The sequence below is a fragment of the Rhamphochromis longiceps genome, linkage group LG4 (genome assembly GCF_057381845.1).
Source record: "Rhamphochromis longiceps isolate RC_006_pf linkage group LG4, R_longiceps_female_GT1.1, whole genome shotgun sequence".
NCBI lineage: Eukaryota > Metazoa > Chordata > Actinopteri > Cichliformes > Cichlidae > Rhamphochromis > Rhamphochromis longiceps.
This window is the reverse complement of record NC_140560.1, coordinates 22,826,329-22,846,094: the sequence shown is the minus strand read 5'-3', so window position 1 is coordinate 22,846,094 and position 19,766 is coordinate 22,826,329. Positions and strand designations below refer to the sequence as shown.

General features: G+C 42.6%; 1 protein-coding gene across 1 annotated transcript; it reads right to left on the bottom strand.

Moving 5' to 3' along the window:
- Nucleotides 1-4,833: 4,833 nt before the first annotated feature.
- Nucleotides 4,834-11,395, bottom strand: proza (protein Z, vitamin K-dependent plasma glycoprotein a). The gene is made up of 9 exons (XM_085403856.1): nucleotides 11,252-11,395; nucleotides 9,948-10,082; nucleotides 9,510-9,649; nucleotides 9,366-9,390; nucleotides 9,170-9,283; nucleotides 8,945-9,076; nucleotides 7,310-7,425; nucleotides 7,082-7,199; nucleotides 4,834-5,791 (listed from the first exon to the last, which is right to left on the bottom strand). The coding sequence occupies exons 2-9, from the start codon at nucleotides 10,024-10,026 to the stop codon at nucleotides 5,259-5,261; spliced, it is 1,257 nt and encodes a 418-aa protein (XP_085259982.1). The 5' UTR covers nucleotides 10,027-10,082; nucleotides 11,252-11,395; the 3' UTR covers nucleotides 4,834-5,258.
- Nucleotides 11,396-19,766: the final 8,371 nt, after the last annotated feature.

Here is a 19,766-nt window from a genome sequence, read left to right as displayed (position 1 = left end):
GTTGTGTTCCCACTAGTGCTGTCAGCGTTAATCTCGTTGAAATGACGTTAACGCCACAACACGGCAAATCTCCGTTAACGAGCTACCCCTGCGTGGGGCTAGACAGCCAACACGTTTATGAGCTAACTGCGCTAACACACTAGTTCCCACCCATGTAATTGAGCATTGCGTGGCACATCCAACATACTGTTTTACTTTAGTCCATGACGCGCTTACCTTCAGGGTCATATGTCACATGAAAACCAAAATAATTCCAAACGCCAGATCTGAATGAGGGTGGGGGAGGTTCAATTTGCCATGTTGCAAGGAGAGCTTAACTTCTGTCTTGCTAGCTTGCCCTGCACTCTTCCTTCTGACGATGCTGTCTGTGTTGAACGCTCAGTGGATCTGCGCTCGACAGTGCAGCCTAGGCCTAGTAGTCGAACGCAGATTCACTGAGCGCTCAACACAGACAGCATCGTCAGAAGGAAAGTTGATAAAATAAATTACAAATTTTGTATTGTTCGATACATATGCGTACCGAACCGAAAGCACTGTATCGAACAGTTCAATATCGATACGAGTATTGTTGCACCCCTAGTAACTATATAATTGTAGCATTTCTTCTGTTCAGCATATGTTAGCATGCGAGCATGATGGTAAACATAGTAAGCATTATACCCTCATTATAGTCACTGTGAACACGCTGATGTATTTAGCACAAACAGCCTCACAGAAGCACTAGCGTGGCTGTACACAAACAGCTGAGCTGATATCAGGGAGACTGCTGCAGAGTTATATAAAAGTCTACAGCCTGTCTCATATTTTCTCTTTCAAACACTTCTTTCAGCCCTTGCTGTAACCTCTCGAGGTCTCACGTTACCTCCACTCTTCTGCACAATTACCCAATGAAGTAGAAGCTACTGTGTTTGGCGTGCGGATGAGTTTGCATAGGGGTAGGTTAGGGGCGGGGTTGGGTGGAGGGGGAAAGCTTTTGTTTTTCTTTTCCTTTTTTTCACCCAATCTGACTGGAGAGTTCTCCATATGTGTGAAGTCCTGAAGTGAAAAAAGATTGGGGACATGGATTTTGGGGTGGGGGATTATTGGACGAGATCACAGGGATGCCTTTACAGATTGCATGCAAAGCCCATCAGATTTTAACACAGTCAATCTGCTTTCAGTGTGCAGACATAATGCTAACCCCCCATGTGTGGATCAGACACCACACAGACAGATAATCCTTCCTAAAGTCTGTCATTTGATGTCGACCCCCCATCCCCAAGAAAGGCATCCATGTGTTATGCATACTTACATGCATGTTCTTGCACACACTAGCAAGGATTTGGGGTCACAGCATGCAAATGCTCTTTGGGTTTGGGGGTGTTACTGATTTAGTACCCTGGCCAGATGCAAACACACACCACTGACACAGTGTAGTCTGAATAACAGTGCACAGCAAACCTGTCCAATAAAAGTAACATTTGATTTGTGTAGAGTAAAAGCTTCCCTAAGTAATAACAACCCTGTTAATGTTTCATTCATATCTAATATACTTTAAGTCCATCAATCCATCAGCACAATAGCAGTCATCTCTTCTGTATCAACACAGCAAATCTCTTCATCTGCTGCTCTTCATCTTTGCGTCCTTCTCCATTTCTGCACCTCAGCACTTTACTTCTCAAACATCTTCCTCCCTCTCAGCATTCCCATCACGTCCTCGTCTCCCCATTTGCTCAGATTTGAGGTTTTATTCTCGGGGTAAGATGCAGTGACTGTTTGATATGTAACTGATACATTTCACAGTTCTGCAGCTCAGAGGAGAGCTGCACTCCTTAGCCTACACCTTGCTCGGTGTGTGTTTTTGAACGGCTCTGTGAGCTCGATCACATAAACGGAACTGTCAGAACGAGAGAGCGGGACCAGACTCAGGAAGGAAGGAGCTCTGCTCACATGAATCTCCGCTGGACGGCCCAGCAAAAGGAGCGCTGCCATTTTTGGGAGCAAGGAGCCATCTCCTAGGTGAGTGCCATAGCAACAGCCAACGTGGGCCCCAGCTTTCCGAGCTGTCCTTTTCAAGCTTCCAATCAAAAGTGGCAGGCCAGGTTTTTGTTGTTATGTGGCGTCTCCTACCCTCTCTCTTGGCCATTCTTCTGCCTCTCCTTTTCTCTGCCTCTGTGACATGGGCCTGGCCTTGTTCACCAGGGAGGCTGTGAGAAGACTGTAGAGGGAGAGGCTCTGTGGGAAAATGTTGCCAGACAACACAGGGGTATGTGACAGCGAGGGTAAGCTAATATTGTCTAAGTGGGGGGAAAGGGGTATATTAGACGTTTAGATTGTCAGATTGTCAATAGTCCGCTACTGTGGTATGTAAATTATGCAAACTGCAAATTTAACGCTTTAACTCACACCACAGAGCGTCATATTTAAACACAAACCAACATGCCTGTAAAATAACTGCCCTGATTCCCTCAAGTCTGTCAGCTTCAAGACTTTGTACTTGTTCTCAAACATACTTTTAATTTTGCCTCACGGTCCCATTAAATATTTTACCTTAGAGAAATTAATTTTCTAAACATCCTGCTATTTTGTGGGAAGATCACGTCTTGAAATCTCACTACTTTCTGAGCTTTTGATTTTGGTTTTGCTTGTCAGGTTGTTTTTCATACAGTTAATGTGACTTGTGCATTTTTTATTTATTTGCAGATGGCGGATGGTGGAAGATGGTGACTCTGTGTGTGGACTGGGAGCTGTTTTAGCAGTATAATATGTTGCACTTCACTCCTCCCTTCCCGAGGAGCTTCTACCCTGAGGATGGCACAGTAGTGCATTAAATAGCTAATCTGGTTGTTTGTATGTTGTTTGCAGAGCATGCATGTTTTTGTGCCCTTCCCATGCTTGGTTTCTCTCCAGGGACTTTGGCTTCCTAACTAAAGTCCAAAGGCAAGCTGATTCTGAACGGGCTGTGGTCCACCAGCCAGCAATGCTAGTCCATCACAGGCTGACAGACAACCATACACACAGCTCTGTGGTTGTCTGTCAGCCTGTGATGGACAAGCAACCTGACCACATGTGCGCCTTGTTTTCCCCTGCTACAAACACAGACAGGTAATGATTCCTCTTTATAAGAATGAGATACTTTCAGCTCTCCTCTTGTCTCCTAGGTCAACATGAGTTTTTACACCAGATCCCCTTCATGATGTAACCCCAACAGAGATTTGCATCTCCAGCTGGATTCGATCCAGAGACCTTTTGGTTGTCGAGCGAATGTGTAAATCATCCCTCATAACGAAACTAAAAGTCTTGATCTGACGTCATAAATGTAGTCAAGTAGTTTTCTGAGATAGTGTGCTGATCACTGATCAAAGTAAAGTAATTCAGGCTGCAGTGGTTGTTATTTTGAGCGTTTCTGTATTGCCAACTTTAATGTTTAAAAAACAGAAAAGGTGTTGGGCTGAAAGCTCGCATACCGCAAGAAGCCACTTGCACACCTGCTCTTCATCAGACCATGAAGACGATGACCCTGATGACACTTTGGCTTCTAACCAAATGGCCACAAAACTAATGATACCCCCATCAGCCAGAGTGGGTAGTGCTAATGAGCAAATACTATGCTAATATGCTGAATTAACATGTCAGTCTTGGTTCTACATGATAAACAGCATGCTGTTACCGTGTTAGCATGCCGATTTAAAGATGTGTTCAAAGCACAGCATCACAGAGCTTCAATATGAAACGTGGTGGAAATGTGGTTGGTGTGGCAGAATTATATTTTAAGTATTAGTTCGTAATTTTAGATTCTTTGCTGTTGTTGATGTATTACAGAGTAATGGGCAAAAGTCTTGAGCCACCCGTCATTTCTTTATATTTTACTTCCAAGGAGCCAGAGCAACAATCCTCCAGGCTTTCTGAAGGTCTTCCAAAGTTTTTCTTTGGACATTGGCTGCTTTTTTACAGATTTTCAGTACACTTGTTGTACCTGATAATTTTCAGAGGAGTGTTTCTTAACACTGACCTAGGAGTTGTCCAAGCATGAACAGGACCTGAGAGATGGATCTGACCCTTCAGTTGGTCTCAATGCAAGGATGGCTCTCCAGCAGCGATACTTAGGAAAGGGAAGTGGGGAGAACTGGACTGTAAATGAGTGGCAACAAGTCTTATGGTGTGATTAATCCAAATTAGACATTTTTGGTCAATTTGTACAGAGAAAGTCAGGACAGAGATAGAACAGTGAGTATCTACAGCCATCTGTAAAACATCGGAGACTTTGTCATAGTTTGGAACTGCATTTGTTGGAGATTTTGTCAAAATTGATGGAATTACCGGTATGAACACAGAAAAGTACGATCATGCATCCATCTGGAAAGTATCTGATTGGGAACAATTTCCTTTTTAAACATGACAATGACCCCAAATACACTGCCAATGCTGTAAAAAGCATAACTGGATGGAAAAAACATACACTGAAACACTATCAGTCATGGATTGGCTTCCACAGAACCTGGACCTCAACATTACTGCTATCTTCTTGACAGATAGAGGAACAAAAGGAATCAAACATCCAAAGAAGAGCTTTGAATGTTCTTCAAGAAACCTGGAGACCTATTCCTGAACACTCCTTAAAGAAATTAGAAGAAACAGCCTAAGAGAGTTCAGACTGTGCTGAAGAATAATAAAGAAACAGGGATCAGCCCAAGACTTTTGCACAGTCGTGTATATTCATTTGACATTAATAGTAATGCCCACGTTCTTGTGTTTGATGATCTCCCACAAACTATGACACATCTCAAGCTTTATATGTAAAGTTCTGAAATAATTATAACCTCTTATAACCACAATGACAACGCTGACAGTAGGTGTGGTGTTACACTTTATTACATTCATACAACAGTGATGAGTAATAGTCTTATAAGGTGCATGTCAACGAGTACAGCGCTCAGAGGTTATTAAAACGGTACGTCCACATCACAAAACACATGCTGAATAATTCACACATCTCTCACCGTTTCTGCTGTAGTTGTAGGATACATGTAATGAAAGCTTCTGTCTTTATGTAACCAGAGAGCCACCTTGTGGATAAACGAGACACACCAAAGAGGAACGGAGATGACAGCATATATGTTATGTTAGTTATTAAAATTTTTTAAATACACAAGGACAAGGATAAAGAAGAGACTAAGTTAGAAGGAGGAAAATATTCAGTTTCCCTGTTTTATTATTTATTAACCTGTATTATCCTATTCCATGATCAATAACCTCAGTGTGCTCTCTGACTACCGCTCCTAACGTGAACCTATTCTTTGCCGCAGCCAGCCGAGGTGGCGCGACACCTTCTGGAAGATGTATCCTTTGCTGCAGTCGGCCCCTGTTGGCTGACTCACCACACCAGTGAGGAAGAACACGTCCCTGTACAGGGTGAGCAGGGGGCTGCCGGAGCTCATGGTGCAGCCGGCGTTCTCACGAGGTGCAGTGCAGCCCATCTTGTTGGTCATCAAGTTTCCGTGAGTTTCCAGACACATGGGAAGCTTGTTGTACACCAGGGTGTTAAGAGTGAGCGAGCCCTGGAAAGCAGACCCCTGCTGTGGTTCCTTCCAGCCAGTGACCACCGTTGTGTAGTCACCTGCCATCAAAACGCTCTCAGCAAAGTCTCGTTCTGGCAGACAGGCAGCAATCATGTGTCTTTTAAAGATGATGCGGTCGCGGAGCTCAATCACAGCCAGGTCGTTTTCAGGGCGACCTTCCACATAGCGCGGGTGGACATGAATCACTTTAACATACAGCGTCTGTTGGTCAGTATTACTGCTGCTGTCTTTACCTGTGCAGGAGATAAGGAAGGGCGATGATGTTAAAAGTTCTAAAAATCGAAAAACCGGCATGCAGCACAAGATTTACTGCACTTCTGTGCTCGAGTTCAGTGCAGAGCTGTTGCAATAATTATATTAATAGCTTGATTATTATTATTATTATTAGTATAATTATTAGATTATAATTATTTTATTACATTTTAAAACAGCAAAAGAAACCATATTTAAATAAACACTAATTTGCTGATGTAATATTCATGATTTATAAAATGACAATTTTGGAAACTTCTTTTTTTGATCGATTTATTCTGTAATTTTATTTAACAACGATTATAAAATGGTAGAATTTTTCAATTTGTGGATTTGTGTTTATTTAGGTAAATGCTATTTGTTCTGAGCAGACAATGTGAGCTAAATAAATGTCGGTCTTTGATAATAAAACAGTTTTTACAGTTTTTACTGTGAGTGTTTGTGCTGATATGCTGTGTTTGGTTTTCACCAAACACAATGCTGTGCATTCTGGCCAGTTATCTCCACCTTTATCTTATTAGTCTGTTTCCAGAAGTCTTGTGCTTTCTTCAGTTATAAACCTAAACTGTGCTGCGTCTGCTGACTGAAAAGACTTTTCACTTAAATATTTATATTTTAAGGCACATGCTGGCTTCTATACAATGTGCTGACATGTATGTGTTTTCATGCCATTAAAAAATTATAATATATCATCACAGGTGGACATGTAACATAAACCAAAAAAGAGACAAATTTGTTCTGAATCTGAAAGGAAAGCTTGGATAGGTCCCTCCACACACAGTAACATCTATGGTACTGTTATTATTTATCCTCCTGAGAACCGAGGGGAAAATTAATCGTTGGATTTAATTTTTTTGTGATGTCCTTCCTCTTTGGAGCTGAAAGAGGTCACCCAAACACATTAGATATCAATGGAAAGCCCATGATGTCCTCTATTTAACACATCAGGATTTAGTAGGATAGCTTAAATGAGTCTGAAGATATAAAGACAGAAAACAAATGTCCATTACAGAGGACATAAACTAATTGGCTGGTTCTCAGGAGGATATGTTATGGATTTCCTTCATACAGGATGGAAATCATTACAAATGCAAACACCCCCCTTTTGAATCTATACTTAAACATTTTGTATACATATTATGTACATTTTTTATTATTATTTTAGATTACATTTTTGGGGGGCAATGGAAAACTAATTGTGTATTATAAAATGTACAATACATATCAATCACTACCTACTTGCAGTGTTTGTATAATCTTTGTTTACTCACCAACAACCACCTGGAAGGATGAGTATTTTTTGGCACACTGAGCTGTAGTCAGGACAAAGTTCTCCTTCAGTATGACTCCGCTACAGAAACCTGCAGACTCTGAACTCACCAGAACAGCCTGCAAACAGCACGACAGTTAAGACCCTGCATCTCTTTTTCATACCTTTGAGAAACGCACACCCACACACTGAAATCATTGTGTCTTTATGTTAACAAGTGTCCTCCTACCTGCCACGGACATTCTGATGACAAACAGGCAATTCCTTCAGGGTTGCTGGTGCTGATTCTGGACAATTTGCCTTGCAACTGTTGTAGACGGACCGCCTTACCGCAGGGGTACTCGACTGACAGAAGGAGATGATTATGATTATTTCTTTGACTACATTATTTTTGAAGTACGACGGGCATATCTAGCAATAGTTTTTGTAGTCAAAAGCAGTCTGTGGGGAAATATCAGAAATCCTCTTTTCATCTGAGCTGGCTGGATGGGTGTCTTGATTATATCTTTGACAGCATCATGTAAGCGATACAATGTTAGAAAAATGACTGAAAAAGTAAACAAACATGGGCAGATGGGTCTCTTGTCTATGCCCTCTAAGAGAAAACTGTTTTTTCCTGCTCTAAACGCCATTTTCACTTCAAACCCTTGTGCTGTAATAAATTCAGCTCTTCATGAGGCACTATGGAGGTGTAGGGGTCCTCCATAGTACCTAATAACAGCAATTTTGCTTTGAGGCAACAATGCTGGTTGGTTGGAGGCTGTGTGAAGCTGGCATATTTTCACTGTCCCTGTGGGTTTTCCCCAGTATTCCAGCCTCTTCCCACAACCCAAAGACAGATTGTCAGATTAAGCAGAGATGCTAAATCGACTGCGGTACCCTGGTGTGACCTCATTTTTATGCAGTGTAAAAATGGTCACAGAATTTCTAAACACAGCCAAGTGGTGGAGGGTGGCCTCCACCACTTGCCCTTTGGTGGCCTCAGCATCACCTCTCTTCTGGCTTCATTAGTAGGTGACATGCATCTCGCACTGGGGCAGTTAGCAGCCAAGTGTGAAGCAGCAAAAATGACAGATAGCACCTCCTAGTCTGAGGCCACGATTCCCACTTCAGGTCAGGGAAAAACTGGTACCTGAGAGAGGGAGTTCAAATATGTCAGGGTCTTGTTCATAAGGGTGGAGCGGGGAGACTGACAGATGCATTGGTGCAGTTTCAGCAGTGAAAGTAAAATGAGTATATCTGAAGAGAGAGCCAAGTGTCACAGTTAAGTGTTGATTGATTTACATTCTCGCCCTCACACACGGCCACAAAATCTTTGTAGTCACAGAAAGAATGAGATTTTGGATGCAAAGAATGGAAAAGAGATTCCTCGGCAGGGTGGCTGGGTTCTCCCTTAGAGACAGCAAGAGGAGCTCTGTCATTCAGGAGGGCCACAGAGTGGAGCCACTACCACTCCACATCGAGGAGTCCTTAGTATATCTACTGTGGTGCTTCCTAGGTGAAGTATTTCTGTTATTTCCTACAAAGAGGAACACGATGGAGAGATTATTTATTATATATATCTCAGCTGGCCTTAGTGATCTTTGAAGAGCTGGAGGAGGTGGCTCACTGAGTGGGTCTGTGCATTTATGCTTAGACTGCTTTTATTGAAGACCCACATAAGTGGCAGAAGATGGATGGATAACCTTTATGTATTGTTTTGATGTACTGCCAAAGGTTTTCCACCACCCACAATCACTGGCAACTAGTAATCTGCCATGTTATTCAGTAAATAATAGACACAGGCATAAAACACGGATTTTTTTTTTCAAACTCGAACAAAGAACATGCAGAAAAAAGTAATTTCAATACATGACAGACGTACCTTGAGGCACACACTGTTTCTTGTCTGTGTTGAGCTTCCACCCACGGGCGCAGGAGCATTCGTAGGATATGTAGCCTGGTTTACAGAACTGAGAGCAGCCCTGGTCCTTTTCCAGAGTGCACAGAGTCTCGTCTGCATTGTGAAAACAAAGTGGAAAGCTTGCAGAACTTGAAAAGCAAATCAAAAATGATGTTCACGTGCGAAATCCTGCCGTCTCCTTCTCACCTTTCTCGCAGAGGGCTCCAGTGAAACCCGACTTACAGACACAATCAAAGCCTCCAACGCTGTCTGAACACATGGCTCCATTCTTGCAGGGCTTCTCTGCGCACTGATCTCCATCTGAACACGGAGAAGTTAATAAGCTGTAATGCAGTGCTAATGCATAGGCAGTAATGGACAATCCTTTTAATAATGCACTTACCAACGTAGACTGACCAGAAGATATCCTGGAGAAGAAATAACACGGCACAAGTAAACATCTGGAGCTGCACAGTGGCTTTCTCTTTACAAACAGAGGCGCAAAGGAGGTTTGAGGAAATGAGGAGGGGATTAACAGTGGGCTCACCGTGCGGTATGTGTCTTGGAAGAACTTTCTGGCCTCCTCGTAGCTGCACACCTTCTCCATGCAAGCCTGCTCCAGAGTGGAAGGTGTATTTCTCTTCTGACGGGAGATTAAGGAGGTTGCCTGCTCCTTGTCCAAAAAAACTGAGGGGACACATAAGGTCTCAGATATCATAGCATCAAAGACTCAATATAGCTTAGAAGTACTAAACAGATCATTAACCATTAACTTAATATAAGCCAAATAAGCAGCATCTCACTGACCCAGCGCCAAGACGTCTGCTCCATAAAACGACTGACCTGACTTTCTTAGCACTGAATCCCTCTGACATGTTATTTGCTGTCTGCTCTCACAAACCTGACCTTTAAATCTTTGCTTTTTATTACAACTGACCGCTGTTGAGCCCTGTGGAGTCCCCTGGCTCCATGCTGCCCTCCTTACCTGTCTCAGGGGCGTGAATGGCCACCGATGCCCCAGCCAGCAGACACAGCACCGCAGCAGGTGTGGTCACGAAGTGCATGGTGTCACTGAAGTGTATCCCAGCTCTGAGGCAATGTGTCAGTGATGCAGGGACCGCTGTACAGAAAGACACAGAGACAAGCAGAGTTTTTGATGCATGAGGATTTCTGGGAAAAGACATTAAGCAGTAGAAGGACATGCAGAAGAGAAAGAAGTAGGCACTGTTTAATGTTTTAGAAGGCCGCAGTCAGTTAGAAAGAATGAAAATCGCTGCCTGGGTGTTATGAAGCTGTAGTTCACTCAGTTATTGCGCAGTAGTGGCCGCAGCTGGCTCACTGGTTCTTTATAAAGTTAAGCACTTCATTTGGGGAGCTCTCTGAAGCGAGCATACAACAGCACTACCAACCTGCTAGAGAAACTGGTTAGAGATGTTGAGTCTGGATTCTTCTGCGACATTTAGACGGTTGTGTGAGAATTTGCCAGAAACAACATGAAAGCATGGATCCCTCCTGCTTTGTATCAAAGCTTACAGCTACTGCTGGTCGTGCCATGGTGTTAGAAATATTTTATAGGCATACCTTGGGCCCACAAGTACAAACCCAGCATCATTTAAACACCACAGTCTACTTAAGTATTGTTGCTTCTCATCCCTTTATGTCCACGGTGTAGATGGCACGGGGTGCCCATCTACTGATGGCTGCTTCCAGCAGGATAACAAACCACGTCACGAAGCTCTGATCACCTCAAACTGGTTTCTTGAACATGACAATGAGTACGTACTCACTGTACTCTGATGGCCTCCACAATAATCTCAATCCAATAGAGCACCTTTGGGATGTGGTGGAAGAGGCGACTCACATCATGTATGTGCATTTGACAAATGTGCAGCAAATGCGTGATGCTATCATGTCAACATGTTGAATCTATGACACGAAGAAAAAGCAGCTCTGGAGACAAACGTGGGCCCAACCCATAAAATGCACTTATAAACAAACATCTGCCTCTGCCCAACATAAACAACAATATGCTTTCGGTAGCACGTTAATGGCTCTATTAGTACAGTCTTGGCTTTTTATGCTTCTTTCTAGAGGTACATGGTTGGTATTGCAACAAATACCGATATAAAGCAGCATCTACGCCTTTTAGTAAACAGGATGCTGGGCACCTACATGATGCTACACTGTAGCAGAGTCACTGTTTTCATGGCGGGGTGTCTCAGCAGGCCTGAAGGAGAAATTCTACGAACATTAACAACAACCACAGCAGCAGTGCTGCTCCGTACTTACCGCCCCGGACTGAATGGAGGAGCTCCTTCGCCTCGGTTGTTCTGAGACACGCAGCGGCCTCGCAGACGGATCGGGCCTGTCGATCCAAAATAACGAGTCCTGATTACATCCACGCCTGCCCACTCCTTCCCTGACTCCCTCACTGTTTACAGCTTGTACCGAGTCCGATGACTGAAAACAACCACCAGAGGGTGCTGTGAGACAAGACAGAGCCTGGGTGTGCGGATAGATAGCAATGAAGTTGAAGAATAAAACCATCAAAAACTACACCAGAAGCACAGGCGACTAAGATGACAATACAGGCCTGAAGTTAAAAAAAAATAAAATAAAATAAAGGAGAAGAAAGACAAAGTGAGAGTGAATAGTGCCGATGAACTTAAAAGCCTGTTAATAAATGAGATACTGAACAGAATATAAGAAATACCAAGAATTTTTCTTTAAAGGCTTTATTTCAGACACGTTTCACTGCCATCAAGATATTATGAGTGACATAATCTTTGGGCCTCGACTACCTAAACAGCAACGTCGAGTGGTGAAGTTAAGACAACAAAGAACTGCAAAAGTGAAGTGGAGCGTCTGTGTCTTAGACAGTCTCCACCTGACATCAGGCAATGATAGTAATCAAAGGATCCAATAGAAATGCTTGAGAAGACACCAACAGCAGCACACATACACACTCTGATGAGGTCCATTTTGAATGACTCAAAGTAGTGGAGCTGAAGCCTAGCAGGGCCATCTGTCAATCAAAAGAACCACACAATGGATGTTTTTCTTTTTTTGTTTGGTTTTTGAGTGACTGATACCAGAAGCTAAATAACAAGACAGATTTGCTCTTTCTTTTTTGTGCTTGGCTGATATTTTGGGAATATTATTTAATAAGTGAGTGTGAGGGGTAAGACTGACAGGTGGATTGGGGCAGATCTGTTGTAGTCAAGCTACATTCCTATGACCCTCTTCTATAGACACGAGCTCTGGGTAGTGACCGATAGAATGAGGTTGTGGATATATGTGGCCAAGATGAGTTTCCTTTGAAGGGTGGCTGGGTTCTCCCTTAGAGATAGGAGGAGGTCAGCTGATCGAGAGGGACTCGGGGTACAGCCGCTGCTCCTCCATATTGAAAGCAGCAAGTTGAGGTGTTTCAGACGTCTGAAAAGGATGCCTTGTGCACGCCTTTTCCTGATTGACTCCTCAGCAGGATGTGAAGCAAAAAAGTAAATCACTTGCTTCAAACCAAAGTGATAGATTAGAGGAGTTTAGTATTTCTAATACATAGAACTAATTAAAACATATGTGTTACTGAATTATTTATAGGAATTTGTAGATATGTAAGTCTTTGTTCTGTGATGTTTCTTTGATTGAACTGCTGTCAGCTTATATCCATGCTAAACGGAAAGTATAAAGGAAACCTGAGAGCTATTGCAGAATCCCTTTGATACTGACTAAAAACAAAAGGGAGAGTTTTCCCATCATTACTGCTGTTACGGCCCATATTTCTCTCAGCGGTGTGATCAGAATGAGGAGGTCCTCTAATGTCTGCACACTTGAGCAAACATAACTGGGTCCAATCTGCTGTGATCAATAGGAGAAGTCCAACTGCAAACAAACACACATCAGCTCAGACAACATCAAACAGCCCTGGTCGAGATTGGGGCGCTACAGAAGGGTCTGATCAGGAGGATCAGACAGAAACTGTTGAGGAGCCGATTTCAAAGAGGCTGAGAATATTTTTTTAGGTAAAGCACACAATTAAACCCAATCTTTTATGCTTCATCGCTGCAGCAAATTACAACGGCAGAATGACTTGAAAGGCATTCCTTTAATTCACGAAGAGTTATGAGCCTGCGTTTAGAGCTGTTGCATATTTAATGGTAAACTTTGTGATTAGCGATAGTTGGTGAAGATGATCAAACACACTCACGCACACAGGCAGTGGTGGTAGTTGCTGAAACTAGGTCATCAAGGCTACATTTTACAGAGCCAAAATCCTTCCTCAGTGGCCTTATTTCAATGCAATTGTTTGTGAGAGCAGTGTAATTTACAGACAGGGCCGTGGGGCTTTAGTCTCAGCTGCAGCAGTGTTAAATGTCTCCATTTCCCAAGTCTAATAACAGAAGTATTATAAGAGCCTGGTCAGACCAGCTGGTCCCTGGTGCTGGGCAGGGGCAGAAGCTGGACCACTTAGACCAGGGAGACTCACCCAGGGGTGGCGAGAGCGAACGCAGAGCCTGCTCGGGCGTGCCGAGCTGCAGCTAGATGTGCAAATGATTCTGATAATTTCCCTGGCGTGTCTGGTGTCCGGTGTCCGGTGAAATTGCTAAAGACACGCATGCATAGTATACACACTGTATGAGCGCACATGGGATGTGCAGCGTACACCAGATGTGTTACTGGTGTGTTACGTGCGAGCATGCAGGTGTGCTCAGTGCTGTATGCGCTGGCTTAGAAAGAGGAGTAGAGGAAAACTTGCTCAGTCATCCATCCATCTCTTTCCTTCTGTTATGTTTTATTCAGCATCCCCACTCTTGTGTTGTCTCTCACCCTCCCACTCTCTTTCGCTCTTGCTCCCAATTCTTTCCCACTCCTCTTATTATTTTTGAGTGCTCACTCTAAATTGGAGGGTAGCAGGAAAGAAAGGGTGGCACAGCGCTCACGTGTAACCTCGCTGACCCACTCCTCTTCACATCTATGGCCCAATTTTACAGGCACACTAAACAAACGGCTCATCGCACAAGGCATCTATAATTAATGTCACCTGATACTTGACAACTTTGTGATGAATTTAACAGCCTGGTTGTTAAGTCCACCGGACTCCCTGTCTGGAGTCTCTCCCTCTCTCGCTTTCTGGCTTCCCTTCTTTGCTTTAAAGCTGTGCTAGCAACATGTCGATTTGCCTGCTGTTCCACCACTTTGATCCAGACTCAAATGACTTAACATATTATTCTAAATAGGCTTCCCCAGACATGTTTACACCTGCTGTTCAAACCTGGTTACAAAGCATGGTTGTTTACAATATTAAAAAAGTAACACTAAAACCTGGATCTCCTCCCTCGTCAGTTCGTTAGACCAGAGAAAGGATGCTTCTGAATTTATCGATCCTCAGACTTTTCTTTCAGTCTGTCCAACCATACATGTCAGATTTTAACTTTAAGCAGTGCCTGCTAATAAGCATCGGGTACAATAGCATGCAGATTTAGCACTGGATAAGTTAAAGTTTAGCCTCACAAAGTCTGCATGTAGCCTTGAATATTTCCATTTAGCCCAAGATGGCAAATTATTATTTTTCATGTCATTTATACATACGTATTATACAAACAGCTGTAGATGGGTGATATTCAGAAAAAAGCATTGGGACACCTACACATTACAGCTACAGGAGCTGCTCAGCCATAGGAACTAATGCCATGTAGCTCCCCATGCTCAGATTTTGTTAATGTCAGAGGAGGTTTGGAGCTCTCAGTTGATGGCTGGTGACGTATACGAACTGCACGACCCCGCTCTGTAACTTTATGTGATCAGGCACTTTGTGGCGGAGTTGCTGGGACTCTTAAACATTTCCACTTTGCAATAATACCACTTACCACCGATGGTGGAATACCTGCAGGGAAGAAATTAAACAAACTGACTTGAGGAAATGGTAGCATCTCATTTCAGTATCACCTTCAAATTCAGTGAGGTCTTAGACCGACCCCTTCTTTCACACACGTTTATAAAGGCAGACTGCACGGCTAGGTGCATGATTTTACACACATAACGGGACTGAAAACACCTGAATTCCAATATTAAATGGCGTGGCCCAATACTTTTGTCTCTATAATGTACAGTCATGGTAAAAGGAAAGTACACCCTCTGTCATTTCTAAGTGTTTACATATCAGGACATAATGAAAAATATCTAGATCTTAAAATTAGGTAAATGCAACCTGAGATGAGCACAACAAATTACATATTCTTCCTTAAATATTTGCAATGGTATGGAAGCTTGTTCCCATGGCTGAATGATTGGTCTTATTCACCATTTATGCACCATATAGTGTATGTCAGCATATCACTATGAGACACACAGTCTAAGAGCTTCTGGTTCAGAGCTGGTGCTCTTTTGAAGTAGGACAAAACTGTCTCTGTAGGGATGTTTTCTTAGCTTGTTTGGCACTGTACTTAACATTAGCCAGCTTCTCACAACAGATGACAGATGCTCCACAGAAAAAGCAATCAAATGCCAATAATACTGCACGATACTTTCTTTGCAGTTGCACATTTAAGTATCTGGTATTTCATGTATTGTTAACAGAAAACCAAAAGGCACACCTGAACTGGCCTGGCCTCACACCATTTATAAACCAGTAGACACTCTTTAAGCCTCTGAGCCGGATCATTGGCACCTTTTCTGAAAATTTAGGCTTGTTGCAAAGAATAAAACAAATAAGATAGCTGTTAACATCAGCACAGCACTTGAATTAGTATTTTTATTTCTGTGGCGTTTGCACTGAACACAAATCACCAACCATTTCTTTAGCAACAACCTGCGTTTGTTTTTTTTCTTTTGTGCATCCGGTGCTCGTTTCGGTGATGACCTGGCAGCATGGGGTCCTGAAACACTGCGTGTAATGATGATGTAATGAGTTAATAACACACGTGCCCTGTAACGACCTGCACAAACCTATCCTACCACTGAACTCATCCACGTGCGTCACCGCAGGGCATAATGGGGTCGGGCTGAAGTTCAACCGCGTTCCATAACTAACGTGTATAACAGCCGTCGTCTGTCCTGGTTTGGTTTTGAAAAATATCACTGCATTACACATCAAAAAATACCCTCACACGTACACAGGACAGTATCTGATGTCCTATATTAAATCTAACTGCAAACAACAACCCACATGCACAACACAATCCCGCCTGGATCAAAGCACCACAAGATTACATGTAATCGAGTTTGCGTGACAAGGACCAATGATGATGTTGTATTAAGTACTGGAAAGCAGGCCAGCTCTAACCCTGTGGGGGTTTTTCACAGCTATGCTACCTACTCTTGAAGGATATCTTCCGTTTCCCCCCACATCTCTCTGTGATTAATTCACGTCATCTGGCTATATTTTATTTAACACTCAATCGTGGAGCTCCCCTCCCTGCATCCCTTGCAGCTCATTTGTTCACGTGTTGCAGAAAATAATTAAAAGCACATGATTATTCCTTTCTTTTCTCTTCTACTCTCGCTCACCTTTGTTCCACTTTTCAAGTGGCTTTTAGCAAATACGGGTGAGCCATTACTGGACACTTTAGCGCTCAATTCTTGCTTTCCTTTACACTAGTGCCCATCTGGGTAGAAAATGCTCATAATGCCATAAATGAAGCTCCTAGCGGGTATAAAGATGATGCTGTGATTCCTTCCCTTCGACAAGTAGCTCACGTTTTGTATGGTTCATGCACTGAGAAATAACGTGGCAAATGACACAGAAATGATAGATATAGCAGTGGGTGGTGAGATCTGAGGGGAAAAAAGACCCTCGGGTGTAATTGTAAATCTTCTGCTTGCACTCAGTTGGCAGTTTATTAGGAACATCTGGGTAAAACTAATAAAAAAGCGACTTCTCTCAGCTCTTCCCTTATTCATAAGGAGTCACAACCCAGTCTAATAAAAGTTAGAATGTTTAGTTTTTGTTCAAGCTGCTTTACAGAGGTGTTAATTCAAATACATTCTCATTTTGGAGGAGAACTTTGTTGTGATATTGGAATAAAGTGTTAGGCTGCTTCACTGGAAAGCTAATCATATTCTCTCAATCATGTTCTGCTGAAGTTCAAAGTGAGCATCACAAAGGTGGAAAAAGGTGATTTAAATGACTTTGAATGTAGCACGCTTGTTGTTGCCAGACAGAAACTGCTGATCTACTGGGATTTTCCCACACAGCCATCTCTAGGGTTTACAGAGAATAGTCAGCGAAAGAGAACATATCTGGTGAGCCACAGTTCTCAGGGTAAAAAATGCTTAGTTTATGTCACAGGTCAGAGGAGAATGATTATACTGTTCAATGAACCCAACAGTGGCTCAAACTAAACTCATTCTAACTAAGGTGTGCAGAAGAGCATCTCTGATGTGGCTGATCAGCTACAGCAGCAGATGACCACAAAGGGTGTCACTCCTGTCAGCTAAACAAAACTGGACGACTGAAGATTAGAAAATGTTGCCTGGTCTGATGAGTCTTCATTCCTGCTGTACGCGGCAGAAACGACATGAAATCATGGACCCATCCTGCTGTGTATCAACAGTTCATTTTGCTGGTGGTGCAATGGTGTTGGGGATGTTTTCTTGGTGCACTTTGGGCCTCTTAGTACCAACTGGGAATCATTTAAACCCCACAGCCTACCTGAGTATTGCTGCTGACCATGTCCCTCCCTTTATGGCCACACTAATAATGGATTGGATTTATATAGCGCTTTTCAAGGCACCCAAAGCACTTTACAATACCACTATTCATTCACTCTCACATTCATACACTGGTGGAGGCAAGCTACAGTTGTAGCCACAGATGCCCTGGGGCAGACTGACAGAAGCGAGGCTGCCATATCGCGCCATCGGCCCCTCTGGCCAACACCAGTAGGCAAGTAGGGTAAAGTGTCTTGCCCAGGGACACAACGACCAGGACAGAGAGCCCAGGGATCGAACCGGCGACCTTCCGGTTACAGATGCGATTCCCAACCCCCTGAGCCACGGTCGCTGCACCCATCTTCTCATGGCTACTCCCACCAACAGAGCATACCATGTAATAAGCCCCAATGATCTCAAATTTCACATTTCTTGAACAAAATAATGAGTCCACTATATTCAAATGAGCTCCACAGTCACCGGATCTCAGTCCAACAAAGCACCTTTTGGGATGTGGTGGATGTGGTCCTGACAAAACTGTAGCAACTGTGTGATCCTATCATGTGAACATGGGCTAAAATCGCTGAGGAATGATTCCAGCACCTCGCTGAATCTATGTTATGAAGACTTAAAGCAGTCCTAAAGGCAAAGTAGGGTCAAAGCTGCTACTAGCAAGACACAACTAATGAGTGAATTTTGTATGAAAATCTTGATCTGCAAATAAATCTATCATAGAAATGTACCGTAAATGGCCTCAAACTCGTACCTAAGTAGAGTACATGTTAAAAATTAAAGTGAAAAAATTAGTCACTGGGCTTTCTGTTAACAAGTGTTGATAGAAGAAAAAATTAAATATATATTTGCTGATATTGTTCACTGAATCTAAAGAGCTGTTTGTTTTCTCCTTTCTGTTCCATTAGAATGATTATGAGTCATTGTGAGTCTTTTTTTCTTTTCTTTTATTAAACGAAGAACTTTAGCGTTCCTAAGATCGAGGCTATTGTTTAAAATTTCCACCTGAATAAAACGTAAGTCAATAACGGTTGCAGAACGGCAGAATGCGGACTGAATGGAAATGAGAGACGCTTTAAAAATTTTAAACAAATCTTTTTGTACTGGTGCAATTAGAAAAACTCCAACAACTATTGATAATAACTTAGAAAATTACTTCTGCCTTTTCAGCGTGGCAGATCAGAGGGTAAACTAACAACCCAGCTTTTTAACCTCCTGAAATTCTCAACTCTGACAAATTTGATGTGTCAAAAACAGAGCACAACAATCCCCGTGTCTTTTTAATCTCAGCATTTCAAAGGCTCCTCTTTCGTGATTCTGCCATGCTTGGCAACATTTGAAAAATAGTTACAGGTCGTTACAGTGGTTTCTTTTCTGTTTTTTTAAGCCTAGAACAGCTTACATGAAATTACTCATTACTGCTCTCTTTCTGAAACTCAAGAGCAATTTATTAAATGGTCCAACACTTATCTGTAATATTGTAGCAAAGAGTTTCAGCTACATCGCAATCAGTGGGATGGAGAAAACAGTCTACTATATCTGAGAAGTCTGAGGAATAAACACATCATTTTACACACCAAACAACCAGAGGATCATTTGTAATAACTGACAGATTAATAGAAAATGAAAATAACAGGCAGCTGCAGACCTGCTGTCACACCAACTGATGAACCAGAAATTGGAATCTGTCTTAAGGTGGAATACTTGAGTTTTTAAGTGTCAGCCTAGAGTTCATTAGCACCTTTTAGCTGGAGATTCAAACTGTTCACACTGCATTAGAATTAGACTGTGCAGCCAATCCCAACCCCCATTTCCCACCACACACACACACCTACATGCACACACAAGTCTGGTCATATGTAATTATACTCTGTGTGACATCCAGGATGTGCAAATTGGCTTGTGGATGTAAAGACATTTTAAAGACTAATGGACCCAGCTTGTGATCTGTCCCCTAACTCGATATGCAATCAGAAAGCCACCAAGCAATGAAGAGACACACTGACAGAAAACAAACACAATGACAAGGGCAAATGCACTATGTCCTTTTCAACAGTTGACTTAACCCCCCATTTATCTTTTCTAGTCTATCACATCTGGCTCCCCATCAGTTTTATGATCTCTTTATGTTCTCTGCCCTCAA

What these genes read in the sequence shown, in the direction of transcription:
- proza (XM_085403856.1), bottom strand. Translation starts at nt 10,026, where the DNA reads ATGCACTTCGTGACCACACCTGCTGCGGTGCTGTGTCTGCTGGCTGGG. An exon ending in CATTCACGCCCCTGAGACAG is followed by an intron (nt 9,650 to 9,947) that starts GTAAGGAGGGCA and finishes GTGTCCCCTCAG; the next exon opens with TTTTTTTGGACAAGGAGCAG. An exon ending in GAAACAGTGTGTGCCTCAAG is followed by an intron (nt 7,426 to 8,944) that starts GTACGTCTGTCA and finishes TCCTTCTGTCAG; the next exon opens with TCGAGTACCCCTGCGGTAAG.